This window comes from Macrotis lagotis, chromosome 1, assembly GCF_037893015.1.
Source record: "Macrotis lagotis isolate mMagLag1 chromosome 1, bilby.v1.9.chrom.fasta, whole genome shotgun sequence".
In the NCBI taxonomy this organism is placed as follows: Eukaryota; Metazoa; Chordata; class Mammalia; order Peramelemorphia; family Peramelidae; genus Macrotis; species Macrotis lagotis.
The window spans coordinates 35,243,027-35,270,543 of NC_133658.1; the positions used below are offsets into that span (position 1 = coordinate 35,243,027).

The 27,517-nt window shown below is 42.3% G+C and overlaps 1 protein-coding gene across 1 annotated transcript; it reads right to left on the reverse strand.

The window, feature by feature from the left end:
- Window positions 1-352: 352 nt before the first annotated feature.
- LOC141513044 (T-cell surface glycoprotein CD8 beta chain-like) lies at window positions 353-21,239 on the reverse strand. The gene is made up of 6 exons (XM_074222505.1): window positions 21,167-21,239; window positions 12,627-12,983; window positions 10,304-10,399; window positions 5,971-6,060; window positions 3,281-3,317; window positions 353-1,232 (listed from the first exon to the last, which is right to left on the reverse strand). The coding sequence occupies exons 1-6, from the start codon at window positions 21,210-21,212 to the stop codon at window positions 1,220-1,222; spliced, it is 639 nt and encodes a 212-aa protein (XP_074078606.1). The 5' UTR covers window positions 21,213-21,239; the 3' UTR covers window positions 353-1,219.
- Between the last annotated feature and the right edge of the window lie 6,278 nt (window positions 21,240-27,517).

Below are 27,517 nucleotides of genomic sequence, written 5' to 3' on the forward strand. Positions count from 1 at the left end.
GAAAATATTTTTTAAAAGTTCACCAGCCTCATGTTCCACAGCAGGCTGTCCTTTCTCCTTGTATATCACTTAATAAATGTTTGTTGAATTGGATTGTTGCCAACAGTTGAGCTGGGGGCCAGACTTCATGTATGCTCACAGGCTTCCATCACTAGTAGTTGCCATTTACCCAAAACATACCACCAAGCCACCTGAGTCCTCCCAGAAAAGAAGACCCTGGGTATGTGAGTATCATCCTTATTAGGAACTCTTTAAGATATTAAAAACCATGTTGCATTTGGGGCATTTTTGGTTTTAAATCACATTAGGTTGTTCTTTGTGAACACAGGATCCCAGAAATATCAAGACCGGTTTCTATAAGCAATTTTATTTTAAAACAAACAAAAGACCAAGGACATTTTCATTCAGAGATGAGAAAAGGAAGAAAACTAAGACAAGACTTAGAACAACTCTAGACCGGAAAAGTTGCACTGCTTTCCATCATGCAAAGTAACCCTCGCTGACATCAGAGACCAAAGTCAATTGTATCATGCATCTACCGGCACTTAGAAGCCAGTGCTGGGAGTCACGGTCACCTTTGTTTCTGAACAAATTTGACATCTGCAGTCTTTGATCTTGCTAAGACCAAAGTCAATTGTATCATGCAGATACTGGCACTTTAGAAGCCCATGCTGGGAGTCATGATCACCTTTGTTTCTGCACAAACTTGACAATCTGCAGTCTTTGCTCTTGCTGAAGTTTCTCTGTTTTATTTTCCATTTATTTTTATTGGATAGTCATTGGAGAGACCCTTCAGAATCCTGATACCAGACCCATTGCTGGGAAACTACAAACATGGCGATGACCCAGTGATTTTCAAAGGCTCTGGGCCACAATATGTCTGAATCTTTCCACCAGTAACAGGAAATGATATTTATGTCGTATGTTATCCTTTTTTAATTTTTACATAATCTACCAACACTCAGTAAATTACAGAAAGTGCTTGAGGTTTTAGAGAATGCTATGCTACTGATGATCGCCAAATCTATTTAGTCTATAAACTCAGCTCACAAGAGGGGCAGACAATGATACAGAGTGGACAGCTCCAATGGCTTAGGAAAATTTCAAGGTTCATTACTATTCTGATGCCTTCATTTCTTCAATTCTGCTTATATAAAATCCAGGGCATTTCTTCAGCAGGCTATTTGAGGAACTTTTTTGGTGGAATGGGAACAGGTACTCATCTTTGAAGCCTGAAAAGAAGTCAGAAAATTATTCATGTTTTGTAAGTCACAGGCTGAATTTTTGCCATTGTGAGTTAATGTATAAGGGGCAATTTTGTAGAAAGGTTACAGCTCTGGATGTGGAATCAGGAAGACTGGAGTTCAAATCCCACCTCAGCTATTTATTAACTGGATGACTGAACTGACTTTGTTTATATTTTGAATTTACGTAATTATCCACATTTTGTTACCCATAGTAGAAAAGAAGCATCTTGAGGCCAGGAACCACTTTTGTCTTTTTTTGTCACAATGTTTGAAAACACATGTTTAATGGAATTGAATTAAATCAACCAATGGCAAGCATTTTACTTATGGGATCAAAGATCTAGAGATAAGGGCCTTCAGAGATCATTCAGAGACCATTTTACAGTTGAGGAAACTAAGGTTAGAAATGGTCAGGTGACTTGTCAGGGTCAATAGGAGCAGGTTAAAGAAATTCCGAGTTTCCTTATCTGTAAAATAGAGTTAATAACACCTGTTGAAGTATCTTATAAGATTATTATGCAAACTTTATAATGCCATTCAAATTAGTTGGTTATTATTAATTAGCTCTTTCCATGCACTGAGAATACTTAGTTTTCTAGGATCATCATAGGGAAGATGGTGGCCAGCTCTCTACTGAGACTGGGTCAAATATGAACATGCAAAAGAGTCAAAAAGTAGGCGAGAGAAGGTCAAGGAAGCAGAGGGCCTTGGAAGACACTCACTAGTTGAGAAACAGGAAAATCAGCAGACAAAGGAGGATGCAGCAGAGAGGTGGGTAATTAGAGGCAGATAATCCCATGAAAGGCAAAGAAGCAGGTCATCACAGGATCATAGTTTTGTAGCCAGAACCAACCTTCAAGGTCAGTTGGTCCATCTTGTATGTACTGATCTGTTTGTGTGCTGTTTCCTTGATTAGATGATTAGCTCCTTGAGGACAGTGACTACTACCCACATGGGGATATTTTTATGCTTTAAACAGGAACTTAAACATTATATTTCAAGAATTAACAAGTCTTTGGCACATATCCTAGATGATGTTGCTTTGAAGGTATTAGAAACTCCCTCTCCTATTTTGAATCTGACCTTGGTATTCTCTGGTTTAGGAGTGATGGAAAATCAAAGCTCTAAAACCTGAAAGAATTTCCAGTGGCTCCTTGTTGTAACCTATGACTCAGATTCAAGCTGGGACCACTAATCCATAAAATAAGCCAGAAGGTATTCTGGGTAGAAATGGCTACCACAAAACTGTGTATGACATACTTGGGAAATCAGAACGGACACACATTTGTTGCATACTTTACAAAAACATGGTGACACACTAACTGAGACCATAGTTCTTCAATCTCTGTTTTTGGTGTAAATCATTCCTTATATGTTAGTCTAGTCCTTGGTGCACTTCAGGGGCATAGAGGTAGGGAGACAATTTGCATCCAAAAAATCCAATAAATACCCAATATCCTCCTTGGGAAAATAAAAGCTACCATCACACTTAAATTCATTAGCATTATTTTTTGTTTGTCTATTGCCCTAAAGGCTAATTGTTTAGTTGTTGATGACATTGAGAAGGAAAAGGACTTGTCCTGAATCACACATTTTAGACAATGTGTGAAGGAGGCAGATTTGAACCCAGGTCTTAACTCCAAGTCTGGCACATATAGAAGCAGGAGCTAGATTTGTGATTTCATTGGCATAAAAACCTTCCAGATAAGGGAACTCCCTACAGCAATATAGGTCAGGACCTTCTCTACAATTCTGAGAGAGGAGCTGAGGCACTAAGAGATCAGCTGATCGGCTGATCAGCTCCTACTGGCTTCAACATTGGTTCTCTGAGATTTACTTTTGATCTTTTAATCCAGAACTTTTAGGCTTTAGCCTTGGGTTAGATGTAGTGATTACTAGAAGCTAGCAATTGCCCAAGGAGGGGACAGTTGTGAGGGGCATTGGAAACCCAGAATGTCACAAGCCATGAAGGGTATTGTCACCAGACATTAAGGATCAACTCAATCACCTTTTGGAGATTAAGTATTACTTACTGTTTAACAAAGTGACGACGAGCTACATTCCATAAATCTGTGGAGAGAGAGAGAGAGAAATGTGAATGTTAACTTCATCATAATCAGTCCATAAGACTTTAGAGAGAACCTCCTTATATTCTCTTCTCTATTTTTATTGGTTATTGGGATTCTCATGTATGTCCTCACCATCTCTGACCCCAGGCATGGATGAGCTCACTGGGGAGAGACTAACCCAAGAAAAAACACAATACAACAATAAGACAGAATAAGATGATTTTCTCCCTAGAGAAAAATGCACAAAAACTCTACATCCAGAACACAATATTGAATTCTGGGCATCATGTTTTAAGATGGACACTGATATGAAAAGTATGCAGAGGAGGTCAATGGAGATGGTGAAGATGACTTGAAGAAGTTGGGGATATCTCGTCTGGAGAAAAAGAGACTCAGGGGAGAAAAAGTAACTATCTTGGCATATTTGAAGGATCGTCATATGCAAGGGGCAATCAATAAGCCAAGAAATGAGTAAATGTTAAATACTGACTATATGATAGGCACCATGCTAAGTGGTCAGTTAGGAAGCTACTGCCATCGTCCAGGCAATGATGATGATGATGATGATGAAGAGAGCTTGAAAGAGGAGGCAGTAAGTGTAGAGGAAAAATGTTTGGAAGGTAGAAATGTTTGGAAGGTAGAAACTGCAAGTCTTGGTAACAGACTGGACATATGGATTATAGATGAGGAGCTGAAGATCCTACCTAGGTTGTGAACCTGTGTGGCTAGGAGATGGTGGTTCCATCAATAGGAAGAGGGAAATTCATAAAAGGGGAGAGTTTGGGGGAACAGAAATGAAGAGTTCTATTTTGATACATATTGAGCTTGAGAGGATTACTTAGTCTCTAGTTTGTGATTTCTAAAGGCAGTTGATGATGCAGAATGACACCTTTCAAGAGACACAGGATGAATATATAGATCTGGAAATCATCTGCTCAAAGATGATGTTTAAGGCTATGGGAGCTTAGAAGATCAAAAGAGAGAGAATAGAAAGAGAAGGGGGCCAGGACTTCTGAGACTTAAGTTGTGGTTTCAGACATGTTTGACTCTTTGTGATCCCATTTGGGATTTTCTTGGAAAAGATACTGGAGTGGTTTGCCAGTTTCCTTATCTAGTTCATTTTACAGATGAGAAAACTGAAGCAAATAGGGTGAAGTGACTTGGCCAGGGTCGCACAGCTCATACGTGTCTGAGGCTGAAATTGAACTTAGGAAAATGAATCTTTCTTAGCCCGGCCTGGTGCTCCTTTCACTGTACTCTCAAGAGACTTGAGAGACCCCTGCAATTATTTGATATGACAAGAATGAAGAACCATCAAATAAGATGAGAAGGAGTGATAACTTTGGAGAGAGCAAGTAATTCTATCTGAAAGATGGAGCCAGATTGTGTAGGGTTGGGAAAAATGTAGAGAGGGTGAGAGAAATGGAGGCAGATGTGTAGCTAGTCTTCTCAAGGAACAGATATGAGACCAAGAGGTGGGATGGAAAGAAAGACATTGAATTCACTGAGAAAATGAGTATGTCCAGAGGGGTTCATCGATAATCGTCACTAAGACCTGAATTAGGTGAATGTAGTACCGGATGACAATGAAAGCGAGATGATGGGGACCAATGAGCATTTATCCTTCCTCACTGTGGCTAGCTGAGACTGGTAGTCTGTGAGAGGGTGTTGGTATTGTCCTTCTGAGAAGGTAGAGTAAGAAAGGAAGAGATTTAAGAAGTTTCAAGGGGTTAAATTTATTCTGTTTGGACCCAGAGAATAGAGTCAGGATCAATAATGAAAATTACAAAGTAGTAAAATGAGGCTTGATTAGATAAGGGAAAAAACCAACTTCCTTACAATTGGAACTGTTAGGTTGTCTTTAGAGAAAGAAATAGACTGCCTTGGGAGACAGGGAGCTCCCCTCAATGAAGGACTTAAAGTGGAGGCTAAATGGCCACTTTACAGGTAGGTCATAGAGGGAATTCTTATTTAGGGGTGTGTGTGTGTGTGTGTGTGTGAGAGAGAGAGAGAGAGAGAGAGAGAGAGAGAGAGAGAGAGAGAGAGAGAGAGAGAGAGAGAGACTGGATAATCTAAAGCCCCTTCTAACTCGGCAATTCTATGAAGATACACTTCTCATGTGAGAAAAGTAAAATAATATTCTGTTACTGGATCAAAAGTTTAGGTCTCAAAGAGGCCATATTTGATAGCTGAGGAAACTGAGGTTTAATTAAATTAAGCGATTAGGTGAAATCTGCCACAGGTAGTGGCAGAAGCAGGGTTTGGATCTCTGACTATAACCCAAGAACCTTCCATGGTACCATGATGTCTCTCGTTTTCATTTGTCCTGAACGTGATCCTAATATCATCACCTTATCTTTTAGCCTAATTACGATTGCTCCCATTTTCCTGAGCAGTAACATGGACCACATTGGGTTCTAGATCTCAATTGGGTTAGGTCTCTCATTGGTCATTCTTGATTCCAATCAGGTCCAGTTCATTTGATCTCATAAGCATGTGCCTGTTGTCTGCAAGGTTTGGACTTCCCTTCAAACAAGGTAGCTCCAGGATGCAATCCAACATTTCCTTTCCACCTTGTCCTCAGCTCTACAATAAGTTGGAAAAAATGGTGATCTCTTGATCTCTTACTCTGTTTGTGATGATGTACAACTTACAGTTCTGTCGGATTATCACAATAAGCGGAATCAGCAAAATCATGATACATCCCATCAGAAGGCTTAGGGGGAGGGCACTGCAGAAGGGACCTAAGGCACACACAAAGGGTTTGAACTTTTGAAATGGTTGAACTCAACATCATAAAGAAGTTTACAAGGAAATCAATTATGTTGAAATACAGTTTTCGAAAGATTGTTTAAAAAGTTCATGCATGCTGAATTATGAACTCCTGCTTTAATAGATGATCATTACGATCAAAAAATCATTTTCTAGAGATCAGTCTTTTGGTGATGAACTCTTCCATTTTACAGATGAGAAAACTGAAGATTGGAAACATTAAAAGGTTTCCCAAACACCACTGAGTCTAATGTTCACCAGTATACCCTCTTTTTTAGTGGTTTTTTTTTTGCAATGGGGTTATGTGACTTACCCAAGGTAATACTGCTAGGTAATTATTAAGTGTCTGAGTTCAGATTTGAACTCAGGTCCTCCTGACTCCAGGGCCAGTGCTCTATCCACTGCCACCTAGCTGCCCCCATACCTTCTTAATCTATAGAATGTTCAACCACCTTTCCTATTTATACAATGTCCCAGACTACTTCTCTTAACTGGTTGAACATAAACCTGTATCAAAAGAGCCCAAGAATGTTATTAAATTTATAATCTCATCAAAGGCAAGATAATTGAAGATGAAACAGCAAGAAAAGCAGATTGAGGGGTGTCTAGGTGGTGCAGGGGATAGAGCACCGGCCCTGGAGTCAGGAGGACCTGAGTTCAAATCTGGTCTCAGACACTTAATAACTACCTAGCTGTGTGGCCTTGGGCAAGTCACTTAACCCCATTGCCTTGAAAAAACTAAAAAAAAAAAGCAGAATGAGCCGAGAACTCCTTATACTAGGATGGTCTCATGGATGGAAAATCCAAGAGAATTCAGTCAAGCATTATTAAACACCTGTTCTATGTAGAACATGTTCAAAGTGCTGAGGGAGATGTGCTTTAGATAAGAACTGGTGTCTGCCTGAAAGCTCTCAGACTAAAGCTCCATGTTGGCAGGTGCTTCTGCATGGATGTGATGGCAGTGAGTGCATTCTGGTCTTTTCAGCACCCCCAACCACAAAGAGAAGACGGTTAGTAGGAGCATTGCCTCTACAGTTATCTTCCTTAAGATCATTCCTGGAAGGGACTGTAAAAAAGAGTATACTCCAGTTCTCTTATGTTACAGGTGGGGAAACTGAGACCAGGGAAGTTTCATGACTTGTTCAAGGTTACAAGGCAATAAATGACAGGGCTGGGATTGGAACCCAGGCCTTCTGACTCCAGTTGTCATACTTTCCCCTTTTTTATACTCTTTTCCTTGATAGGGGACACGGTTATGTGTGCAGATGAGAAAGGAAAAAAAATTCTAACAATCCCTTTCATTCTTCAAACACTTGAGGACCACACAGCTAAAGCCAGTATCTTTCTCCTCCATGGATATCCCAAAACATTAGCCCAATGACTTGATGTGGGCTGATGGAATCACCAAGATGAAAGAAAAGACAGATACAGGACACTAATGTGTCCTCATTGGGACACATTGCCTTCCTCTTGTCTGAAATCATGTGGCCACCACATTTGGTGGCATCTCTCCATGGATGTCAAGAGGCGGGAGAAACTCTGGGAAAGAGTAGTTAGTACAAGGAGGTCTTTTTTTTTGGTAAGGCAATGGGGTTAAGTTACTTGTCCAAGGTCACACAGCTCAGTAATTATTAAGTGTTGGAGGCAGTCCAAGGGGTCTTAATATTTTTTTGTGTTTTAGACCTCTTTGGAGGTCCAGTAAAGCTATGGAAAATCTCCCAGGAAAAATGCTTGGTTGCCTACATTAATAATTGAAGCAGATGCTAAATGAGAGTGAGATATTAGTGAAAAATAAAGAAGCAATTCCCCCCTTCCCATTCCCCAAAGACATTCACAGACCCCTTGAAACGTATTCATGGATACCAGGTTAAGCCACTCTAAGGTAGAGTGACCAAGGAGGCTGTGAAATTGGAAAAGGAGGTTTACCTGATAAAGACAGATTAAAGAAAAACAAAAACTAAGGGGCAGTAAGTGATACAACGATTAGAGCCCCAGCTCTGGAGTTAGGAGGACCTGAGTTCAAATCGATCCTCAGATACCTGTTACTGTTTTGGTCTTCTTTGATAATGAAGGACCCAATGAAAAAGAAAGAAAGAAAATATTAAGACTTTTAAAGCTAGAAAGACAAAGGAATTAAAATGAGGAAGAGATTATTAGAGTCTGGGTCATTGTATAGATTAGGAGAGATAACATTAGGAGGGTTTAGTGGAATAAATACTAGGTTTTTGGGAAATCTCTAAATTCCTCCAATTCTCAGTTATCTCATCTGTGAAATGGAGTTCATCACCAGAAGGTTGATCACTAGATGATGAAAAGAAATTATAATCAAAGTCTATAAATTTTTTTTGGAGGGAGGGTAGGACCTATGATTTCATGGGCATCAGGAATTCCCTCCACTAATATTCATTGATAGCCCATCTCTACCTTAACTTTTCCCAAAGTCATCAAGAGTGGAAAATGGCAGATCAAGTGACTTGCTTATGGTCACAGAGCCAACAAGTGTCAGATGCAAAGCCTGAAGCAAAGTCTCTTTGATTTCAAGGTCGGTACCGTAGCCATTGCATCACACTCCTCTTCTCTGGCTCTACTGTGGGACAGAACTAGTCCCAGTTTCACTAGAAGGTATTCTCTCAAGTCTAAGAGAAAAATGGAGGAAAATGAGAGGATACACTAGTTACTTAGTCTTCCTGTACCTTGGGGCAGCTAGGTGGTGCAGTGGATAGAGCACTGGCCCTGAAATCAGGAGTACCTGAGTGCAAATCTGACCTCAGACACTTAATAATGACCTAGCTGTGTGGCCTTGGGCAAGCCATTTAACCCCATTGCCTTGCAAAAAACAAAAAAAATAATGTCCAGAGTCTTCCTGTACCTCAGTTTCCTCATCTTTAAATTGTAGATTTATGAACTCTGAGGTCCCTCCCTGGTCAAGATCCATTATCCTACAAGCTATCTCTCACTGATATGCACAGCAGATGACCAAGTCATAAAAGATTTGGAGTCATATCTATTAATTAAAATTTATGCTTCATTTTATAAAGTAGTTGAAGTTTATTTTTTAAAAAAATTATATTTAATATTTAAAAATATTATAAATTTAAATTTATTTAAAAATTATGTTAAAACTTTTATCCCCTCTGAGATAGTAAGAGGGTACCTCTCAAACTAAAAGGTTTGAACACAGATAGCTTTTCTGGAGAAGCTACACAGACCAGTGAGTGACACTGATTGATGCCTCCTTTTTTCTGCATAGATAAGAATGATTTTAGGTCCATCATTCACTAAGGGCTTACTCTATGCGCAGCCTTGTGATAGACACTGAGAGTAAGATAATGTTAAAACATGCTTCTTGTCTTCTTAGGGATCTCATTCTAATTGGGGGGTATGGTATATACAGATATTTGTGTGCCTCTAGCTTTAATAAATGTTGATATCTGTCTTTAATTTTTTAAGAAGAAAATTTAAGATGGAGGTTATATATTCTCATATCAAATATCTGGTTTTTATTTTTTTATAATAAGGGTTTTACTCTTTTTATTTTTTTTTTTATTTTTGCAAGGCAAATGAGGTTAAGTGGCTTGCCCATGGCCACACAGCTAGGTCATCATTAAGTGTCTGAGGATGGATTTGAACTCAGGTACTCCTGACTCCAGGGCCGGTACTCTATCCACTGTGCCACCTAGCCACCCCTGATTTTTTTTTAGGTTTTTTGGCAAGGCAAATGGGGTTAAGTGGCTTGTCCAAGGCCACACGACTAGGTAATTATTAAGTGTCTAAGACCAGATTTGAACCCAGGTACTCCCGACTCCAGGGCCAGTGCTTTATCCACTGCGCCACCTAGCTGCCTGCTTTTTTTTTTTAAAGAAGGAAACGTGAGATGGAGGTAAAAGTGGAATCAGTAATTGGGAAGAATCCTATTAAGCAAAAAAAAAAAAAAGTAGATGACCTAAGGACATGTGCATGTAATTTAGAGACTTATATCTTAGCTTGCTATTTAGAAAATTCCCCTGGTTAAAAAATCATTTAAATGAAATTAATTTGAGATGTGGGCTACTAGAGGATGGTGATCTAGGGAATCCAAAATAGTCAGATAGTAAAAAATAAAATATATATATATGTACTTATGATACATTATATAATTTATGTTCCCTTTATGAACTTATTAAAATTACATTGGTTTATTGCCGAGAGTGCAGGGAAATGGGAAGGAAGCCTCACCATTCTTTTGAACGCTGTTTGAAGGTTTTGTGTTGCACACTTTCCTCTTGGGGGTGGTCTTTTTGGTGGGTGCAGGGGTTGTAGGCAAGATGTCAACTGCAACAAGGAGAGAGACAACATTTTATTACAAGAGAATTGGGGCTTCCAAGCATTCTAGATTCCACCTGACCTGACTCTTCATACTGGAATGCCTCTCCTTATCGCCACTTCTTAACATCCCTCGCTCCCTTCAAGACTGAGATCAAATGCAACCTTTCTCAGAAGCCTGCCTTGATTCATTCAGTTGTTAGAATGCCGCCACACTGCTCAAATGAATTTTAATTTACTTTGTATGTATTTTGTATTTACTTATATGAATTTATGTTTCATCTCAGGGGCCATTTCAATTTTTTTTACTTTTATTTTTTTTATTTTAAAAATCTTTTTATATCTAAAACATTGCACAGTGTCTGGTATTTAGTAAGTATTAAATAAATGCTTGTTGAAGGGAATTAAATTGAGCTGGAGCACATGTAAGTACCAGGGATGCCATCTGTGACCTCTTTTTTAACTCTTCCTATACTATAATGATGATGATGATGATGATGATGATGATGATGATGATGATGCCTAGTATTTATATAGCTACTTAAGGTTTGCAAAGAGCTTTACAGAGATGTAAGAAAGAGAGTTTTTGTTCAGAGGTATAAATACATTCTGAGGGAGAAACATTCTGAGTGTGAGTGTCTCTGCCCTACTTTGTGTAGAGAAACAATGAGGGAAATTGTGGAGATGAGACCTCTGCTGCCACCAGATACCACCAGAAATCAAAGTCTCTAAACCTACATAAAACCTGCTCCTAAACTTCCTCCTAACCCCAAACATCACCAGAGCAGGAGATTGACCCATGTCTCTTCTCCTCATAACCCTTGGGTTCTACACATTGTATCTCCCTACCAATCCTTTCAAGATTGCCCTTAGAATTAAGGAATCATTAGGACTTGCCACTAGATCACACTACCACTTATTAATTAACTCAATACCTTTGGAGGTGTCCAAGGCTTTATTTCCAGTACCCTGTTCCCCATAAATCCCGCCAACTCTAAGACACATAAATCTCAGTATAAAACTGGCAAAAATTGATCAGTCACAACCGAACACATCATACTCTGACTCCAACATTGGAATGTCATAGATATTCATTGAAAATGAAAGATGAACAGCAATAAAAATGGGCTAATGTCTTCATAGCATATCTAGCTGATTCAGTTTATTTTCTTCTGAATTGCTGGTTTCTTTAGGAAAATTCAGAATTCATTGACTTTATTCCCTAGCTCTCGATTGGTCGCTTACCTGCTGTGGCATTTCTATGCAGCATTTTAAGCAAGCTAAAGATGTGGGGAATAAGAGGAGGAGAAAGGGGAGATAGAGAGAGTGACAGAAAGAAGGAGGGAGGGAGGAAGAGAGGAGAAGAAGAGAGAGAGAAACCGAAAGAGTGAGAGAGTGTGGCAGTGAAAAACAGAGATGGAAGGAGAGGGAGAAAAAGAGAAAGAGGAATGTAGAGAGAGGAAGGGAGAGGGTGAGAAGAATGGGAGGGGGAGAGAAAGATAGAGAGAGGTACACACAGAAAGACAGACAGACAGACAGAGAGAAAGTCAGAGAGAAACAGAGATAGAGGCAGAGATACATAAAGAGAAAGAGAGAGAAAGAGAGGGAAGAAGGGAGAGGGAGAGAGAGAGAGAGAGAGAGAGAGAGAGAGAGAGAGAGAGAGAGAGAGGTACTTAGGGTATGACCTACAAATAGTCACTTAATAAATGTTTGTTACGTTGATTTGAATCAAATTCTAGGAGCCTGGACCTACCTAGGCTGGAGTTTTTTTAGAATGGTTGTAGAGATCTTTTTTATAACCTCTATTACTCAATTCAATCCCTTCATTTTACAGATGAGGAAAAAGACCTAGAGGAATTAAGTGTTTGTCCAAGGTCACATAAATAGTTATTATCAAAGATATTGAACTGAGGTTCTCTGACAAACCAAAAAACAACTTCCTCCCAAAGCCCCCAAATTAACACTCTGGATTCTGAAAACTCTTTATCAGAACCTCTGACTTCTTGTAACTGGACCACAGGAAACAACTAGAAGGAATGGGAAGGAACTGGAGATCCCTTTGGGTGCCCATTGCTTAATGGAAAGTTTTCCTGCCTGCAGCCCCATGGTTGAGAGATGATGTTGAGGAGAAATGAAAACTCTGTTCTGAGGGCCATGGCAGGGTATATCTCCTTTATCTTTCCATCAGGGCCAGGGATGCCCACCAGTGCTTCCATGACATCAGTAGAGTCCTTACCCACGTTCACCTGGGTTCCTCTTCCAAAGACCAGTTTAGGGCTATCAATAATGGTGCAGATGTAGATACCACTGTCGGAAGGCTTCAAATTCAGAAGCCGGAGGGTGGACCTGTATGGGTCAGAGGACACAATGAAATGTTCTGAAATGATGCCTTCCCCATGAGAGACAGACTTGGAGTCTGAATGAACCAGAAATTGATAATGATTGTCAGGGTTAGGAGGCGTGATCAGACGAAACCAGAAGATTCCATAATTGCTTTTGGATGATCTGATCTCACAGAAGAGCTTTGCCTCCTTGTCAGTCTGCACTAGGAGGGTTTCTGGGCTCTGGATAATAACTGGGCCTCTGGAGATTCCTAAAGAGAACAAGAAAGGAAACAACACATCAGCCCATCGGGCACTTGCTCTCAATGTGTGAATGGAATTTGAACTTTTTGAGATCACTACTTCTTTCAAAAGTTCACCTTAAATCCCACCACTTGCTGTAGGTCTTTCTCAGTCCCCACCATTATTGATGACATCCCTCTGCTAGTCCCTCCAAGTAAACTGTAAATTTCTTCTATGTACCTAGTTATGTCTAAGATGTCATTGCCATTAGAACGGAAGCTCCTTCAGGGTTGGGATTGTAATTTGGCCTTTCTTTCCATCCCTAGTGATTAACGTACTTAACTAGAAAGTTTTTCTTTTTTGACTAGTAAATTCTTAAAAAAAACAGTTCATTGCCTAGTTGAATGAGCTCACTATCTTTGTGCCCGTTAGTTAAAATATTTCACTTCTCTGGCCTTACTTCCCTCATCCAGAACAGGACAAGATGAGAGTGTATGTACTTTGGGGGTCCCTTCCAACTTCAAATCCATAGAACAAGAAAACGTTTATGAGCAGCAGGAGCAGGTAGGAAATTTTTGCAATGCTTTGTTGTTGTTGAGCCATTTGTTTTCAACTCTTTATGACTCCATTTTGGACAGTTTCCCTGGCAAAGATACTGGAGTGGTTGGCATGGGTCCAAGACCATATTTACGGGTCTAAAACCGGAATGAACCTCAGAGGCCATTAAGCCCAGTCACCTCTTTTTACAGATGAAAAATCTGAGGTGGAGCCAAGGTCACACAGATGGTTAAGTGGCCAAGTCATGATCAAATTCATAACCTTTGACTTCAGATTTGGCCTCAGTTTTCTTTTCTGTAAAACCAAAAACACCTGCCCAGTCAACCTCACTAAGTTGTCATAAAAAATAAATTAAGTCACATTATTAATAAAAACAACTCTATACAAACCTCACCATAACCCTTAGGGGTTGCCACCAACTACTCCCCACAGAATTATCTTGACTTTCAGGACGATAAGACCCTCATCCAATCTACCGTTCATCTGTGGACCTCACAAAGGACGTGGCATAAGACTTTATACAAAGTAAACACTTAAAGACTTGGTTTTGAGATGCAGCTCAGTTCCACAGACATTCATCACTTAGAAGGTGGAAGCTTTGGTCTTCTAGGACTGGATGCATTCTGTTGCCAAATCACACACAAAAGGAGACTTTCAAGCAGCACCTTAGTCTTACGAACAGAGTCCTGGCTTTGGAGGGAGCACGCCTAGATCTCTTCTCTCTTCCATCATTAAATATTAAATAAAGTGGCCTCTAACACACATATCTCTAAGCCTCAAGACACACAAAATGGGTCTGCTTTGTCCCTCTGATTCAAAATATTGTTGGGAGGACAACTCTTTAGGCAATCAGGAGATTGGGGCGTCTAGACCCAGCTCTGCCCCTAACTAGCATGCAGGGTGAATTGTCAGCCATGTTCTCTGAGCCTCAGTTTTCTCATCTTTATAATGTGGATAATCATACCTACCTTGCTCATAGGGTTAGTGTGAGAATCAAATGAGACAACAGATAGAGAGGGCTTTGAAAATTAATAAGCCAGAAGCCATGTGTAAGATACCTGTATTAAACAGCAATAATGAAAACCCAGAAACCAAGAAAAAATATTTGAATTAATATTGGGAGGCACAGAGTAGGCGAGAAAAAAAGAATATATGTGTGTGCCTGTGTGTGTATGTCTGTGTGTATAGCAGAGAGAGGAAAGATATTTAATTGCAATTATTAGTAATTATGGAAATAATATGAGTTGCACAATTACTGATTTTGGAAGTCAGAATAGGTAGATTTGTTGAGTTCTATAATCATATGCAATTTTTCCTTTTGCTTCTTAGTTTTCAATGACTCCCTTATGATCCTGACGGAAAAAAAGAGAAGCTTCTCGGCTTGCACTTGTCAGCCTGCCATTTAAAAGCCTTTTACAATTTGACTCCAACCTCTATTTCTAAACTGTACAAGAAGTCCCTACCAAATGCTCTTTGTGACTGGTACTATTTCCCTGTAGCCACTCTTCAGCTGGGTCCCACTGCATCCAGGACCATCTCTAATTCTCCTGATCTATATCTGCCCACTAGACCCAGATGGCTCCAGAGGAGAAGTGAGGCTCTCGACTTTGCCTAGGCCTCCCTCATTTCAATCCAATTCACTTGCAAGTCATGGCGTCCTAGTCTTTTTGTGAGAACAGAGGACAAACAACAGATCCAATAATGGAATCCTTGGGAATTGGTTGCTTATTTGACTTCACACAGCTTATTTCTACCAGGCTGGAGCCCTCCAATAGGGTAAATTGAGATTCACATGACCACTTCCCGGAATTCATTATTTGCACTCATCGGGATCAAACTGTGGCCAATCGATTCCATTTTCTGTTCCTTAGTCTTGGTGTTTCATTTGCTGCCTCTGTGTTCTTGCCTAGGGTGTAACCGGACTTCTCACCCCCCCCACCCCCCGCCCCGGCTGCCCTCTGTTGGAATCCCTAACTCCCTTCCAGACTCAGTTCATGTGCCGATCTTCCTGCTTATTTTTTCTCTTGAGAATCTCAAATGACTTCGTGTTTACTTTTCAGTGCATATGTTGTATTTTCCCCTCCTATCTGAAAATAATCTTTGTCATTTTTGCATATTTTCCCTGCCTAGAACAGTATCTCCCACATAGTGGGTGCTTGAGAAAACAAAGATCTCTGGTCCCTCTTGTCTTGCTGTTTGCACTTCATTTTCTAGCTCTTTCTCAGAAACTTAGTAAAGAGGACTGAATCCTAACCTCAATGCTATATTACTTTACTAGGGATCCAGGAGAGTCTTCTGTTTTGATATGATAATGCATGTGCTCATTAGACCTTCTATTTCTCTGACATTCCCATTTTATAGATGGGCAAAATAAGGATTTAGTAGGGAGAGTGTTTGTCCATCCCCATCAAGTCAGAGAGTAATTCTGCTCTTTTTAGCCAAGGTTCGAAAGTCCATAGAGTGATTTCCAGGGGAGTCACAGCTGCATCAGAAATCTAAGGCAGTTTACTGCTTCTGCTAGGAAAGGTTAGAGACTTCAGGGATCTCTCAGCAAAAAATAAAAGAAAACAAATTTAAATGTAGCAGCAAGCCTAGTCGGCTTGGCTTGGGGTTTTCTTTCCTACTTCCACTATTAGCAAAAGGGTGGACCATTCACAATTCCAGCTATGGGTTTTCTAGTAGGAAAAGGAGATGCTTTCTTTCATCAATAACATCCATACACTAGTAGGTTGAAATAAAATTCCAATGGAACTGACAAAGCTGGAATTTGAACCCCTGTCTCCTCATTCTAAATTTGATGCTCCGCTGTGAGCTACTTGGTTAGTTTATTCCTAAGGATAACATGTCTGGAAACTTGCCATTAGGCTAATTACATTTCTCTTTCTCCTCTCTTCCTCCCTTTCTTTCTTTTGTTTTGCTTGGCCTTTCTTTTTTTTCTCTTGCCTTTTTCTCTCCCTTCCTTTTTCCTTTTCTTTCTCTCTTCCTCCTTTTTTTCCTTCCTCTCTCTCTCTCTCTCTCTCTCTCTCTCTCTCTCTCTCTCTCTCTTTCTTTCTTTCTTTCTTTCTGTCTTTCTGTCTTCCTTTCTTTCTCCCTCTCTTCTCTCTCTTTTGCTTTCTCTTTCTCCTTTTCCTTTCTCTCTCCTCCTCCTTGTTCTCTCTTTCTTTTCTCCTATTCCTTCTCTCTGTTTTCTCCTTTTTTCTTTTTCTTTCTTTCTTTCTTTCTTTCTTTCTTTCTTTCTTTCTTTCTTTCTTTCTTTCTTTCCTTCTTTCATCTTTCTCTTTTCTCCCTCTATCCTCTCTTTCTCTTTCTTTCTTCTCTTTCTTTTTCTTTCTCTCTCCTCTCTTTTTTGCTTTCTTTTTTTTTGTTCCTCCCTTCCTTTATTTTCTCTCTTCCTCATAAATTTTTGTTGATTTTGGTGACAAGGGGAACAGAATTGAAAGGATAAAGAATTGACCTTGGAGTCAGGAAGATCTGGGTTCAAATCCCATCTTTGGTACATACTGTAATTATGACTCTGGTGGACACCCAAACTCTCTCAGCTTTAGTTTCTTCATCTGTAAAATGATTCATTTGAACTCAATGGCCTGCAAAATCTTTTCCCATTCTAATCTATGGTCCCATGATGTCAGAAGATGGCTTCTTCTAAGAGGTATGCTCTGTGTTCTTCCACAGTAGCCATCTAGGCTAGAACCCCAAAAGGAACATCTATCATGAAATCTCCACCATGCGGTCTTACTGCCTCATCTTGAAGACTTCCACTCTCTTTAGAGGTAGAGGCTTACCCTAAATGCGTGCTCTAGCTGAGGCAATGGAGAAGGAGCTGGGTTCAAGGCTCACATCTGAGGAAGATCTGTGTGATCTTGGGCAAGTTACTTAGCTGCTAGTGCTAGGGAAGGTGTAGACCTACAATAGTGGAGGGATTTTCCTCATCTGGGAGTCCCCTGTACCACAGAAGTCACAGATCTGACTCCTAACCTTTTCTTTCTATATTTCTTTTCCTTCCCCTCCCAGACAACCATGCCTAATAAAAAAGTTCAACAAAACTAATCAAGACACCGGAGTCTGTCATTATACATAATGACATCCCTCCCATAGGTCTCCCTCCACCTTTGCTAAGACCAAACCCTGGCCACCAAGACTGGAGGACCTAGAGGGACTTTGAGGGGAATTGCTAGTGTAGCAATAGAACCCACTCACTTCAGTCTGGCATTCAAGGTCCTCTATAGAATGGTGCCATTTTACCTTCCTACCATTCCTAACCTCTGTTTCCTAAAACACTCCAGCTTCTGCTCTCTGTCTAAGCAAACTGGACTCTCCCAATCCTCAGGCTAGGTTGCCCCTCTGCAAGACTTCACCAAACCTTACTTGTCCTCTCCATCCATTCTACCTGTTCAAAATCCACTCAGTTTAAACAGTCCTTCAATAGCTGCTCTTTCTGTAAAGCCCTCTTTTATTCACTGTTTCCCCTTTCTCAACTATAAATAGCAGCTCTAATGTCTGTAGTGGCTTTAGGTTTGTTTTGTTCAAGCCTTTTAATGTCCCTGGGAGAGTGGGGAGATGCTACGATCATCCAAATCTAACAGATGGGAAAATGCAGCCTCAGGGAGAAATGACATGCTCAGGATGACACGACTCCTTAGAATCTGCAGAGAAGAATCTTTTCTCTCTCTGACTTTGCCTAGTTCCTTGTTAGTCATTCCCTTAAAATAATAATAGTAATAATAAATAATAGTTGGTATTTTTGTAAGGTTGCCTCATTTATAAACCATGAGGCCAGATGCATGTAGAACTATTATTTCTTCCTATCACTCACTCCAAGAATACAGGGGTAGGGAAATCAGAAAAACCCAAGTTCTAAGTTTGAATCTTCACTAAGAAGTGGTAAAGTCATTAAATCTCTGAAGCCTCAGCTCTCCTCATCTGTAAAATGGAGTTAATACCTGTCTGAACTTCCTTTGCTTCAAACATGAAGTGAAAGCTTCCATAAGGGCACCGTAGCCTCTATTCAGAGCATGTGTTAGTATTGCCCATAATTACTCTCAAGGCTGATATTATTGCTATTAATATCATTCATAAGCACAACTTGTGATCGTGCAAGGCCTAGACAACCCTATGAATGCTACGCATCAAGTAGGAGTTTTATAAAGGCTTACTAACAGACTGATCCTATATATAATCTATATAACAACTCACTCTTGAACGTGACAGAGCCGAGAGGGGAAGTGCTCTCAATAGGGGCTCTATACCAGCTCAATTATAGAGCTCAAATCTTATTCACCCCATTTTACAGATTGGGAAACTATGGTTCAGAGCAAAGTACAAAAGAAAAAGAACTGAATTTGGATTCAGAAGACCTGGATTTAAAGCTAAACTTGGACCATTCCTGATTCCTTTTGATTCTGTGAAAATGCTATCACTGCTCTAGGCCTCAGTTTCCCCATCTGCACAATAAGGGATTTGTTTTTACTTATCTTTGAAATCATTTCCTCCCAGATTTCTAGTCTCAGAGGGGGCAATTATTTGTTCAAAGTAGCACCATCAGAGCTTGAACCCAGATCTGTCTCTATTAGGCCACAAGCATTTATTAAGATCCAACTAAGCCAGGTGCTAGGTATTGGCGATACCAAAAAAAGACAAAAGATAGACCCTGACCTCAAGAAGCTAACAGTCCAGTCACTCCAAGACTCTGGCCTGATCATTGCCCAAGATTTTTTATTGTGGTGCCAAAGGCAATGAAGATGACCAGTGGAAAGGAGTGGAAAATTAGACCTTAGCCCTTGACCCCTGAAGATTCCAGGGCCCCAGATGCAGTCACATAGTAGGCTCTTAATAGTCAATCTTCAGTCATTTATTACCTGCCAGCCATTGGGGATACAAGTGAAATTAATTTCTGTTTCAATAAACGCTTTTTCGAATGAATGCAGGGTCGTCCAGCATGAAACGTGAACGCCATGAGCTTGTCTGTATGTCTCCGATCACAGAACAGCAGAGCCAAACCCAGGGAGCAGAACCAGTACAAATACCCTAGTCCTGGCTCCCTCCTGCGCTGATAAATCTAGGGCTCACTAGCTCCAGTCAAGCATCACCCCCACATCTTTGCTCTTTCCGTAGATCTGTGGCCAGTGGAATGGAAGCCTTGTGAAGGCAGGGCCTTTCATTCTGACCCTGCTTCCCCAGCATCCCCCTAGCAAGACTGGCTGGCAAGCTCCTGCAGTAGAACGGGCTTGACCTCACAACTGAGAGACGCCTGGCCAGGAAGGAGGTGACCAGGAATAAGGGCCAGTCTGAATGGTTCTACTCTAGCTCAGAGAACTCTAGAAGAGTCTCGATTTTAAATCCAGACTGCGTCACAGATCGCTTCTGTCCTCTCTAGGCCAGCCCGGAGGATGGATGGAGGCCACTCGAGTTGCCTTTGTCTTCTGGAAGGACCAGTAGATCTGGCAAGTTAACTTTCTCCTCTGTGGGTCCAAGGGGGCCTCTGGCTTGGCCTGAGTTTTTATTCTTCCTCCCTCCTTGCACCCCCCCCCACCCTGTATCTTCTGTCCCCAAAGCATGGTAAAGACCAGAATAGAGTCTTCGAAGCAATAAACTATTTCTGGAAGGCTCAATGTTTAAGAAGCTTCTGGGCAGCTTCAACTAATTTCTATTTGTGATTTTATCTTAGCAAGTGAGTGTATGTGTGTGTGTGTGTGTGTGTGTGTGTGTGTGTGTATTTCCTGGCAGTCCCTGACAAGTCACAGACAGGATGACCGCTACTCTGGTATTTTCCGCCCATGAGATAGTCAAGGCAGATTTCAACCCATCTTTTCTCTAGCTGTGCGCCTGCTAATGAATGTGCCAAAAGTTCAGTGTCCATCCTCAAGGATACCTGACTGTTAAAATACAGCTGATTGCTGAAATGGTTCAAATCTGGCTGTGAAATGTCCATGCGCCAGCTCTGTGCTCTGCTGAAGATGAGGACATTTGTGCTAGGAAGTGAACCCCATTCATGCACACCACACAACAAGTAAAGTGTGGAAGAAGCCTGTTTGTATGCCCACCCTACCTCCATGGGCCAAGAAGTCTGAGTTGAAGGAAGAAGAGATGCCTAAGGGGTCCAGTCACGACCCTGAGGAGATTCTAGGCCATTGAGGCTGGCATGTTTTCAGCTGCTCGGCTTCAGGGGAATGCCCACTGAAGCCAAGTTAGAGGCCCTGAGTTCAAAGATGGACTCTGCCATCTGGTCTCCCTGGCATCATTTCTCTGAACCACTCTCAAGTCTCCCGATCGGTAAGAAGAGTGGGGTCAGACTAGGGGGATCTCCAATCTCTCGGCTTTAAAACCCTTTGGTTTTCCCTCTATTTCGTCCTCTTTTTCCCTCTTCTCTCTCCATTCTCCCTGTCCATGTAGGATTTGCTGTCTAGCCACGAGCTAGGGATGGGGTGAGGGGAAGAGGCAGTCGAGCCTGCCCCCACTAGAGAAGAGGTTTTCTCTCAGGTCCCTGGGCTGGGCCAGCTCCCCAAACCCACCACCCCAGTGGCCTCTGATAGTCCTAATATATGTCTGCCACCTAGGAGGGGGTGAGGGTCCCTCCAGAGTCCCCAGAAGAGGACTGGGAGACCCTCACCTAGCCCCTGCTGACTCTTGCCCCATCTCCCGCATCCCCACGTCTCACCTGCGATCTGAACAGAAAAGAGGAGACTGAGCCACGGTAGCTGCATCGTGATGAACTCCTGGGGTGAAGGACACTCGGGGGGGGCCCTAGGCCCGCGGGTTCCACTGCAGCTGGCTGGAGGGGGCGGGACCTTGAGGAGGCGGGGCCAGAGGGAGGCCAGCACCCCTTCCCCCTTCCTCCCACCCACTGCCCTCACTACTTAGGAAGCCTGGGGTGGGGGGCGTGAGATGGGGGGAGGGAGGAAGGCTGCAAGGAGGATGACTTTGGACCTGGAAAGGACTTCCCTGACCCACCGTGTCTGCAAATGCGCCCATGGGGGATCCCCGAGAGGAGCTTCACCTTCTTACCCAGGGGTTCTCTCATCTTCCTGGCATTTCCGACAGCTGCCCCATCCCTTGGTGGCGGGACCCCTGCGTGGGGTGGAGATGGAACAGTAGCCCAAGACTTGGCCCGTGACCCCCATTCCTCCCTAGCCTCCCTTCCAACGGGAGGGGAAGAGTCCGAGTTTGGAATTCCCCCAAAATTTTTGGGGGGGACCATTTTTTCACTTTCAAATGGGGAGCAGAGAGGACCGGGATGCGTCTAGAGATTATGAAGAAAAGCATCTCCAAGAGTGGAGCAATGAACTCTTTTCAAGGTACATCGGAGAGGCCCCTCCCATTCAGGTATAGGTTCCACTGGGACCATCGAGACCTCTCCCAACTCCCATTACATATAATGCCCACCCCCAAAGTCCGCAGAATGGGAGATTTAGACTTGGAAGGAACTATTGGGTCCATGGGGGCCAACCCTCCCTCCCATTTTATGATGAGGAAGCTGGTCTCCCAGATCACAATTAGAACTCGGGCTCTGAATAAAACATCTATTGGGAAAGAAAAAAAAACTCAGGCTCTGACTCTGCATGTGGAGCTCTAGAAACTTCTAATGCCCTGTTCTGTCTCTACAATCTTACACACTTAATCAAGAATATCAGATTTAGAATATAATTTAATAATTAATTATAAATGCTATATAATCATATCATTGAATGAATTCATGATAATTAACAAATAATATGACTTATAAATATGATTTAGGCATTTGTGATAAACCTATTTGCCATTTCTGAGCAGTTTTCCTCTTTTTACTTTGTTTTCCAACCTCTATTCAGCAGAAATGTTGTAGGCTCCGGTTCACATCTGGTTCATGTTCAACGTGTAGATTCTAGTCAAGGTCTCCACACAGAAATCATTAGGCTATAAATTAATGGCCCATTCGGAGATTTTCCAGTGTAATTTTATATGTAAGTGCTAAAACCTCAGAGCAATCTAAATGTTCAGCTGTAGGGGAGATGGTTAAATAATGATCACGATCAGCTAACTGACAAATGGCAATATTCCTGCAAACGATCTTTATGAAATAATCTAAGGGTGGAGACAGAGAAAGCCCTGGGGGGGTGGGACTAACTAGGATCATATAAGGAAAAATGAATGGGAAAGGATGACAAGAATTCTGATGGGGACTAAAAAGGGTTATGAATTGCAATACCTTGGGCTTAATTAAAGTATTCATCTTGTGCTTAGGGGAGGCAGCATTTGAGGATGGATGACCAAAGAGCCAGATCTTAGCATGAAGAGGACCTGGCTTCAGAAGCCTCAAATTGCCATCCTTTGTCTGTGCAACCCTGGGCAAATCCTTTCACTTTCTAGGGCCCCAGGTGGTAACTATTAGAGTTCTCTGACCCCCCCAAGCAGCAAAAGAAGCAAAACAAATCTGAAGTCACCTTCATATCCAACAATAGGGGAATCCATAATTAAATTATGGGAATCTTCTAAGGCAAAGACAAGTCTGAGGAATCTAAAGAAATCCGCAAGGGGCTTCTGATTACAAGAACAAGATTAGACCATATGTCCATTTGGAGATAACTTGCTCACCTAAATCCCAGGAAGGGAGTTAATGACTGATAATGAAGATCTTGGGAGTTTGGAATTCAATTTCCTGTGTTGGAATTTCCAGCCCCCCCCCCCCCCAGTCAAAGCTTATGTGAAGTTAGGTCAGTCTCTATTTCCCTGGACCTTGGTTTCCTCAGGAAAAAAAGGGCATTGGATGATCTCTATATTTAAATCTTAGGGTTCCCTCCCAAAATTACTTTTCTACATTGGAATGTGTACAGGGCTATCCTGGATGCTTCTGGTATTGGGTGAGTGTGTGTATGGCATACGAGGGCACATCCTTAAACATGATCAACCTCTGGCTACTTCCAACTGGTCATGTGTGACTCTGTATTCAGGTTTTTCAAGAATGACAAAGTAGCTGGTAGCACACTGGACAGGACACTGTGCCAAGTCAGGAAGACTTGGTTCAAATCCATCATCAGTCTCTTCCTGTGTGACCCTGGACAAGTCACTAAAACTCTGTTTCCTCATCTGTAAAATGGGGCTAATGATGCCATGCCCTCCCAGGGTTATTGTGTGGACCAAATGAAATGATTTTTGTAAAGTGCTTGGGCACAGAAAACAAATCTTGTTTTCTTCCATCATCCCCTTATTGGCCACTGACTGGAAAGAAATGAAGACTTGGTGACTCTTTAAATCCCTCAGTTGACATTTTCCATCTAGAGGTTGTGTAAAGACTATTCTAGTTTATGGGAAGGGAATGGAAGAATATTGCAGCCCTTCCTCCCACCTTGCCCCAGTGACTGGCCCCAGAGGGCAGAGGACCTGAGTCTGGGCCTGAGGGCCCCTGGCTGCCTTTTCTGTTTTGCATTTCCTTTTCTGAGTTGGGGTTACCCAGCATAGTCCCCAAGATGGACCCAGCTAGGCTTTGAAGCAGAGGTTGGTGATCCTGGGGTCCTCGATCAGAAATGCCTGGGGGCAGGAGGAGAGCCTGGAGTAGATGGTCACTAACTGGAGACTGAGCCCACAGCCTGCCCTGGCTGGGCTGAAGACACCCATCTTGAGGAGGTCAGAGTATAGTGGGGGGAGATGTCGCCAGTCCTCTTCAGCTGCCCTGAGAAATGGGGCTTCTCCCCAAACTGATGTTTGTTGCTTGCTTGACTTGTTCCAGTTCTTCCCTCAAGGCTGCTCAGGAGAGCCTTTGGTGTCTGTGGAGGGAACCTAATTCATATGATCTCTTGAGTAGCCTTCTCTTTTTCCCTCTGGGGAGACCACAGGCATGAAGCCAAACTTAGGCTTAAGTAATTGGGTCCTGTGTATGAGAGCCGCCGAGGATGAGGAGGAGCGGATTCCCTTTCTAGGTGGTCAGACTCTCCCAGGACTGGTGTGGTTGGAGTCTGACAAGAGGCATTCCCTCAGTGTTGTAGAACCATGACCTAGTAGGCGTGTATTAGAGACTTGTATTTGCATTTATACAATCTATATGTGCATATGCATAAAGACTATAGGTATTTACTAAGCTAAACACACACATCCATGTGTATAGGACATACTCTATGTATTTAACACACACACGCATCCATGTGTAAAGCTCATACACAACTGGATATTTGGTGTGCACACACACACATATCCAAGGAGCTAATATTTATCCAGGATTTCCTATGTGCCAGACGCTGTGTCAGTCAGGTGACAATTAGGATCTCCTTTGGCCCCTCACAACAGTTCAGGGAAAAAAGCACTTTCATTATCCTCATATGACTGAGGAGATGACCTAGGCAAAGAGGGCTAAAGTGACTCGCCTCGGTCCCATGACTCGTGATGGTCGATCTGAACTCAGGTCTTCCTGATTCCAGGTCAGGCATACTGGTCAACCTAATTGCTCTGATATGTGTGTATCTATATATTAATTATATTATTAATTGATTATTATTAATTAACATATATTAAATATATACATATGCTACACACAGAATTCTAATAATACACATAATATATAAGAAACAGAAATATAGAAAATATATAATATACAACTCTATAACACAGAAATAACAATATAAATATATAACACAAATATATACATATAAATATATAACAGAAATATATACACATAAAATAAATAACAGAGAAATAAATATATACAAATATATAATAATAATACATAAAATATATTTATATGGTGTGTATATAAAAATATGCTTAGCATATGTGGATATAGAGACAGGTGTTATAAGGCATACTTTTGGCAAACAGGTGGCCTAGTGTAAGTAGGCAGAGCTGAGACCTCAGAGAGGTTTGAGCATTGTGACCGTCATGGGTCCCGGCCAGAGAAGTTTTTGCCAGCGGATCCAAGTTTTGACCCATCCCCAGAGAGTCAGAGCTGGAAGGGACTTGGGAGACCATCCAGTCCAGCTCCCAAGTGCTCCAGAGAGAAGGTGATTTGCTTAGTGTTCCACCAATGGAAAACAACACATCTTGAATCCAGACCCTGCTCTTCCCACTGCCCTTGCCCTGTTTGGGGATGTACTTGGGATGTACCTTGAGAAAGAGAACACTCACAGAACTTGTGGGTTGGAAGGGAGCTCAGTGGTCTTCAAGGCCCAGATGTTCGATGGCCCCCAAAGTGTCCACCCTGTGACATGTCTGCTTCAGGTCATCCAACATCTTCCAAGGGGGGAGCCACTGTCTCTCAGAGCTGCTCAGGCTTCTTTTCTGGAAGTTTTTCTCCACATCAAGCTTAATTTGTCTCTTTATATAGTCTACTCAAAGTCCCTGTTCTCTTCTCTGGGACCAATCAGAAAAATCTAATCCTCTTCTGCGTGACAGCCATTCTAAGACTCGAGGTCAGCCGCAGTGACCCTCCTGGGTCTTCTCTGGGTTAAACCTCTCTCGTTGATCTCAGAGGCAGTTCTCATGGGGTGAGCCTGGGGGCCTCCTGCTTGTGCTCCACTGACTCACCTTTAGTTCATCAATGGTCCTTCCTAAAGTGGGTCACCCCCAGCTGAATACAGTTTGATCAAGGCAGAATAGAGAGGTTCTATCACACCTTGATGAAGACTAGGAATATTTAAATGATCCTCATTGTAACCCGTGTGTTGTTTCCCTGCTGTACCCTTAGTCCCCACTCTGTGGGTAGGGGTGGGAAGTGGTCGCCCTCCACTCAAGAAATCAGACAGCATGGGGGTTGTTTACCCACTGGATGGAGCCGTGTGTGTGTGTGTGTGGGGGGAGCAATGTCTCTGCAGCTGCTGTGGGTTAACCTACCACATGTCTGGGGACCAGTACACCTGGTGCTGCTCCCATTGTGAAGCCCCTGAGAAAGGCTGCCTGTGGTGGGCTTCTTATCTCACTGGAAGGCTTAGGGGTAGAGAAGCATCTGGGGAAGATACAACCATCTCATTGCAAGGGGTAACAGTGATAGGGGTAAAGCTCTAGGTGTCCCCCACTGGGCTGTTCCTGGCATCTGGAACAATGACGTGGCGAGTGGGCAAGCTTGCCCTTGGTTCTGCCCAGTGAGTTTCCCACATTCATTGTCCATCTGTGGTCCTTTAGGATTTGATTCTGTTTACAGGAAGAGGCCCAGCATTCAGGCTCTGGAACTAAGTTACCTCGATTCAGAGGTACCGGAGCATAATGAGAAAAGCATCAACGCAGCAGCCCGTTCCAAACTATGACCTGGAGGAATCCCTCTGGTTTTCTTGGGGTCTTATGCGTTCTTGTACCACTTCCCTTGACAGGATGTGGCAAAGCAAGGCCTTGGGGCATCCTCCATCAATGAATCAGGCAGCATTTATGAGGTACCACCTAGCACCGTGCTGGTGGCTAAGGATATGGCTCCAAAGAACAAACCATCTCTTCTTACATTCCAAGGTGTCCTTGGGGTTGAGCCATAGTCTATAATCAGAGCAGCCAACATCGACATAGGGATGCTAGGTGGCATCACGGCACAAAACAGAGCTGTACCTGGAGTCAGAACTGCTCATCTTCCTGAGTTCTAACCTGGCCTCGGGCACTGGCTAGCTGTGTGACCCTGGGTAAGTCACGTCACTCTGCTTGCCTCAGTTTCCTCAACTGTCAAATGAGCGCAGAAGGAAATGGTGAACCATTCCCGGATCTCTGCCAAGAACACCCTAAAAGGGTCCTAGCTGAACTGACTGACCAGACATTTATATATTGTTCATTATGGGCCGGGCCCTGTGTACAAAGGCTTTACCAGGATTGGTAACAATAATAAAACACATTTATGTAAGTCTCACTGGACCCGGCTCTGTGCTAAGGACTTTATGGTTGTATCTCCTTTGATCTTTGCAATATCCCTCTGAGGTAGTGTTGTTTTTGCCCTGCTGTTTTACAGAAGGGTTCAATGATGTTAAATGACCTGCCCACAGTCACAACCCATTGTCTGAGGCCACGTTTGACTTTGGGTCTTCCTACTGACAACCCCAATGCTCCAACCAATGGACCATCCAGTTGTCCC

Excerpts from the sequence above, each read along its gene's own strand:
- LOC141513044 (XM_074222505.1), bottom strand. The coding sequence starts at position 21,212 with ATGCAGCTACCGTGGCTCAGTCTCCTCTTTTCTGTTCAGATCGCAG. Across the intron at positions 6,061-10,303 it reads AAACAGCGTTCAAAAGAATG|GTCCCTTCTGCAGTGCCCTC; the intron begins GTGAGGCTTCCT and ends TGTGTGCCTTAG. Across the intron at positions 3,318-5,970 it reads TGTGATAATCCGACAGAACT|ATTTATGGAATGTAGCTCGT; the intron begins GTAAGTTGTACA and ends CTCTCTCCACAG.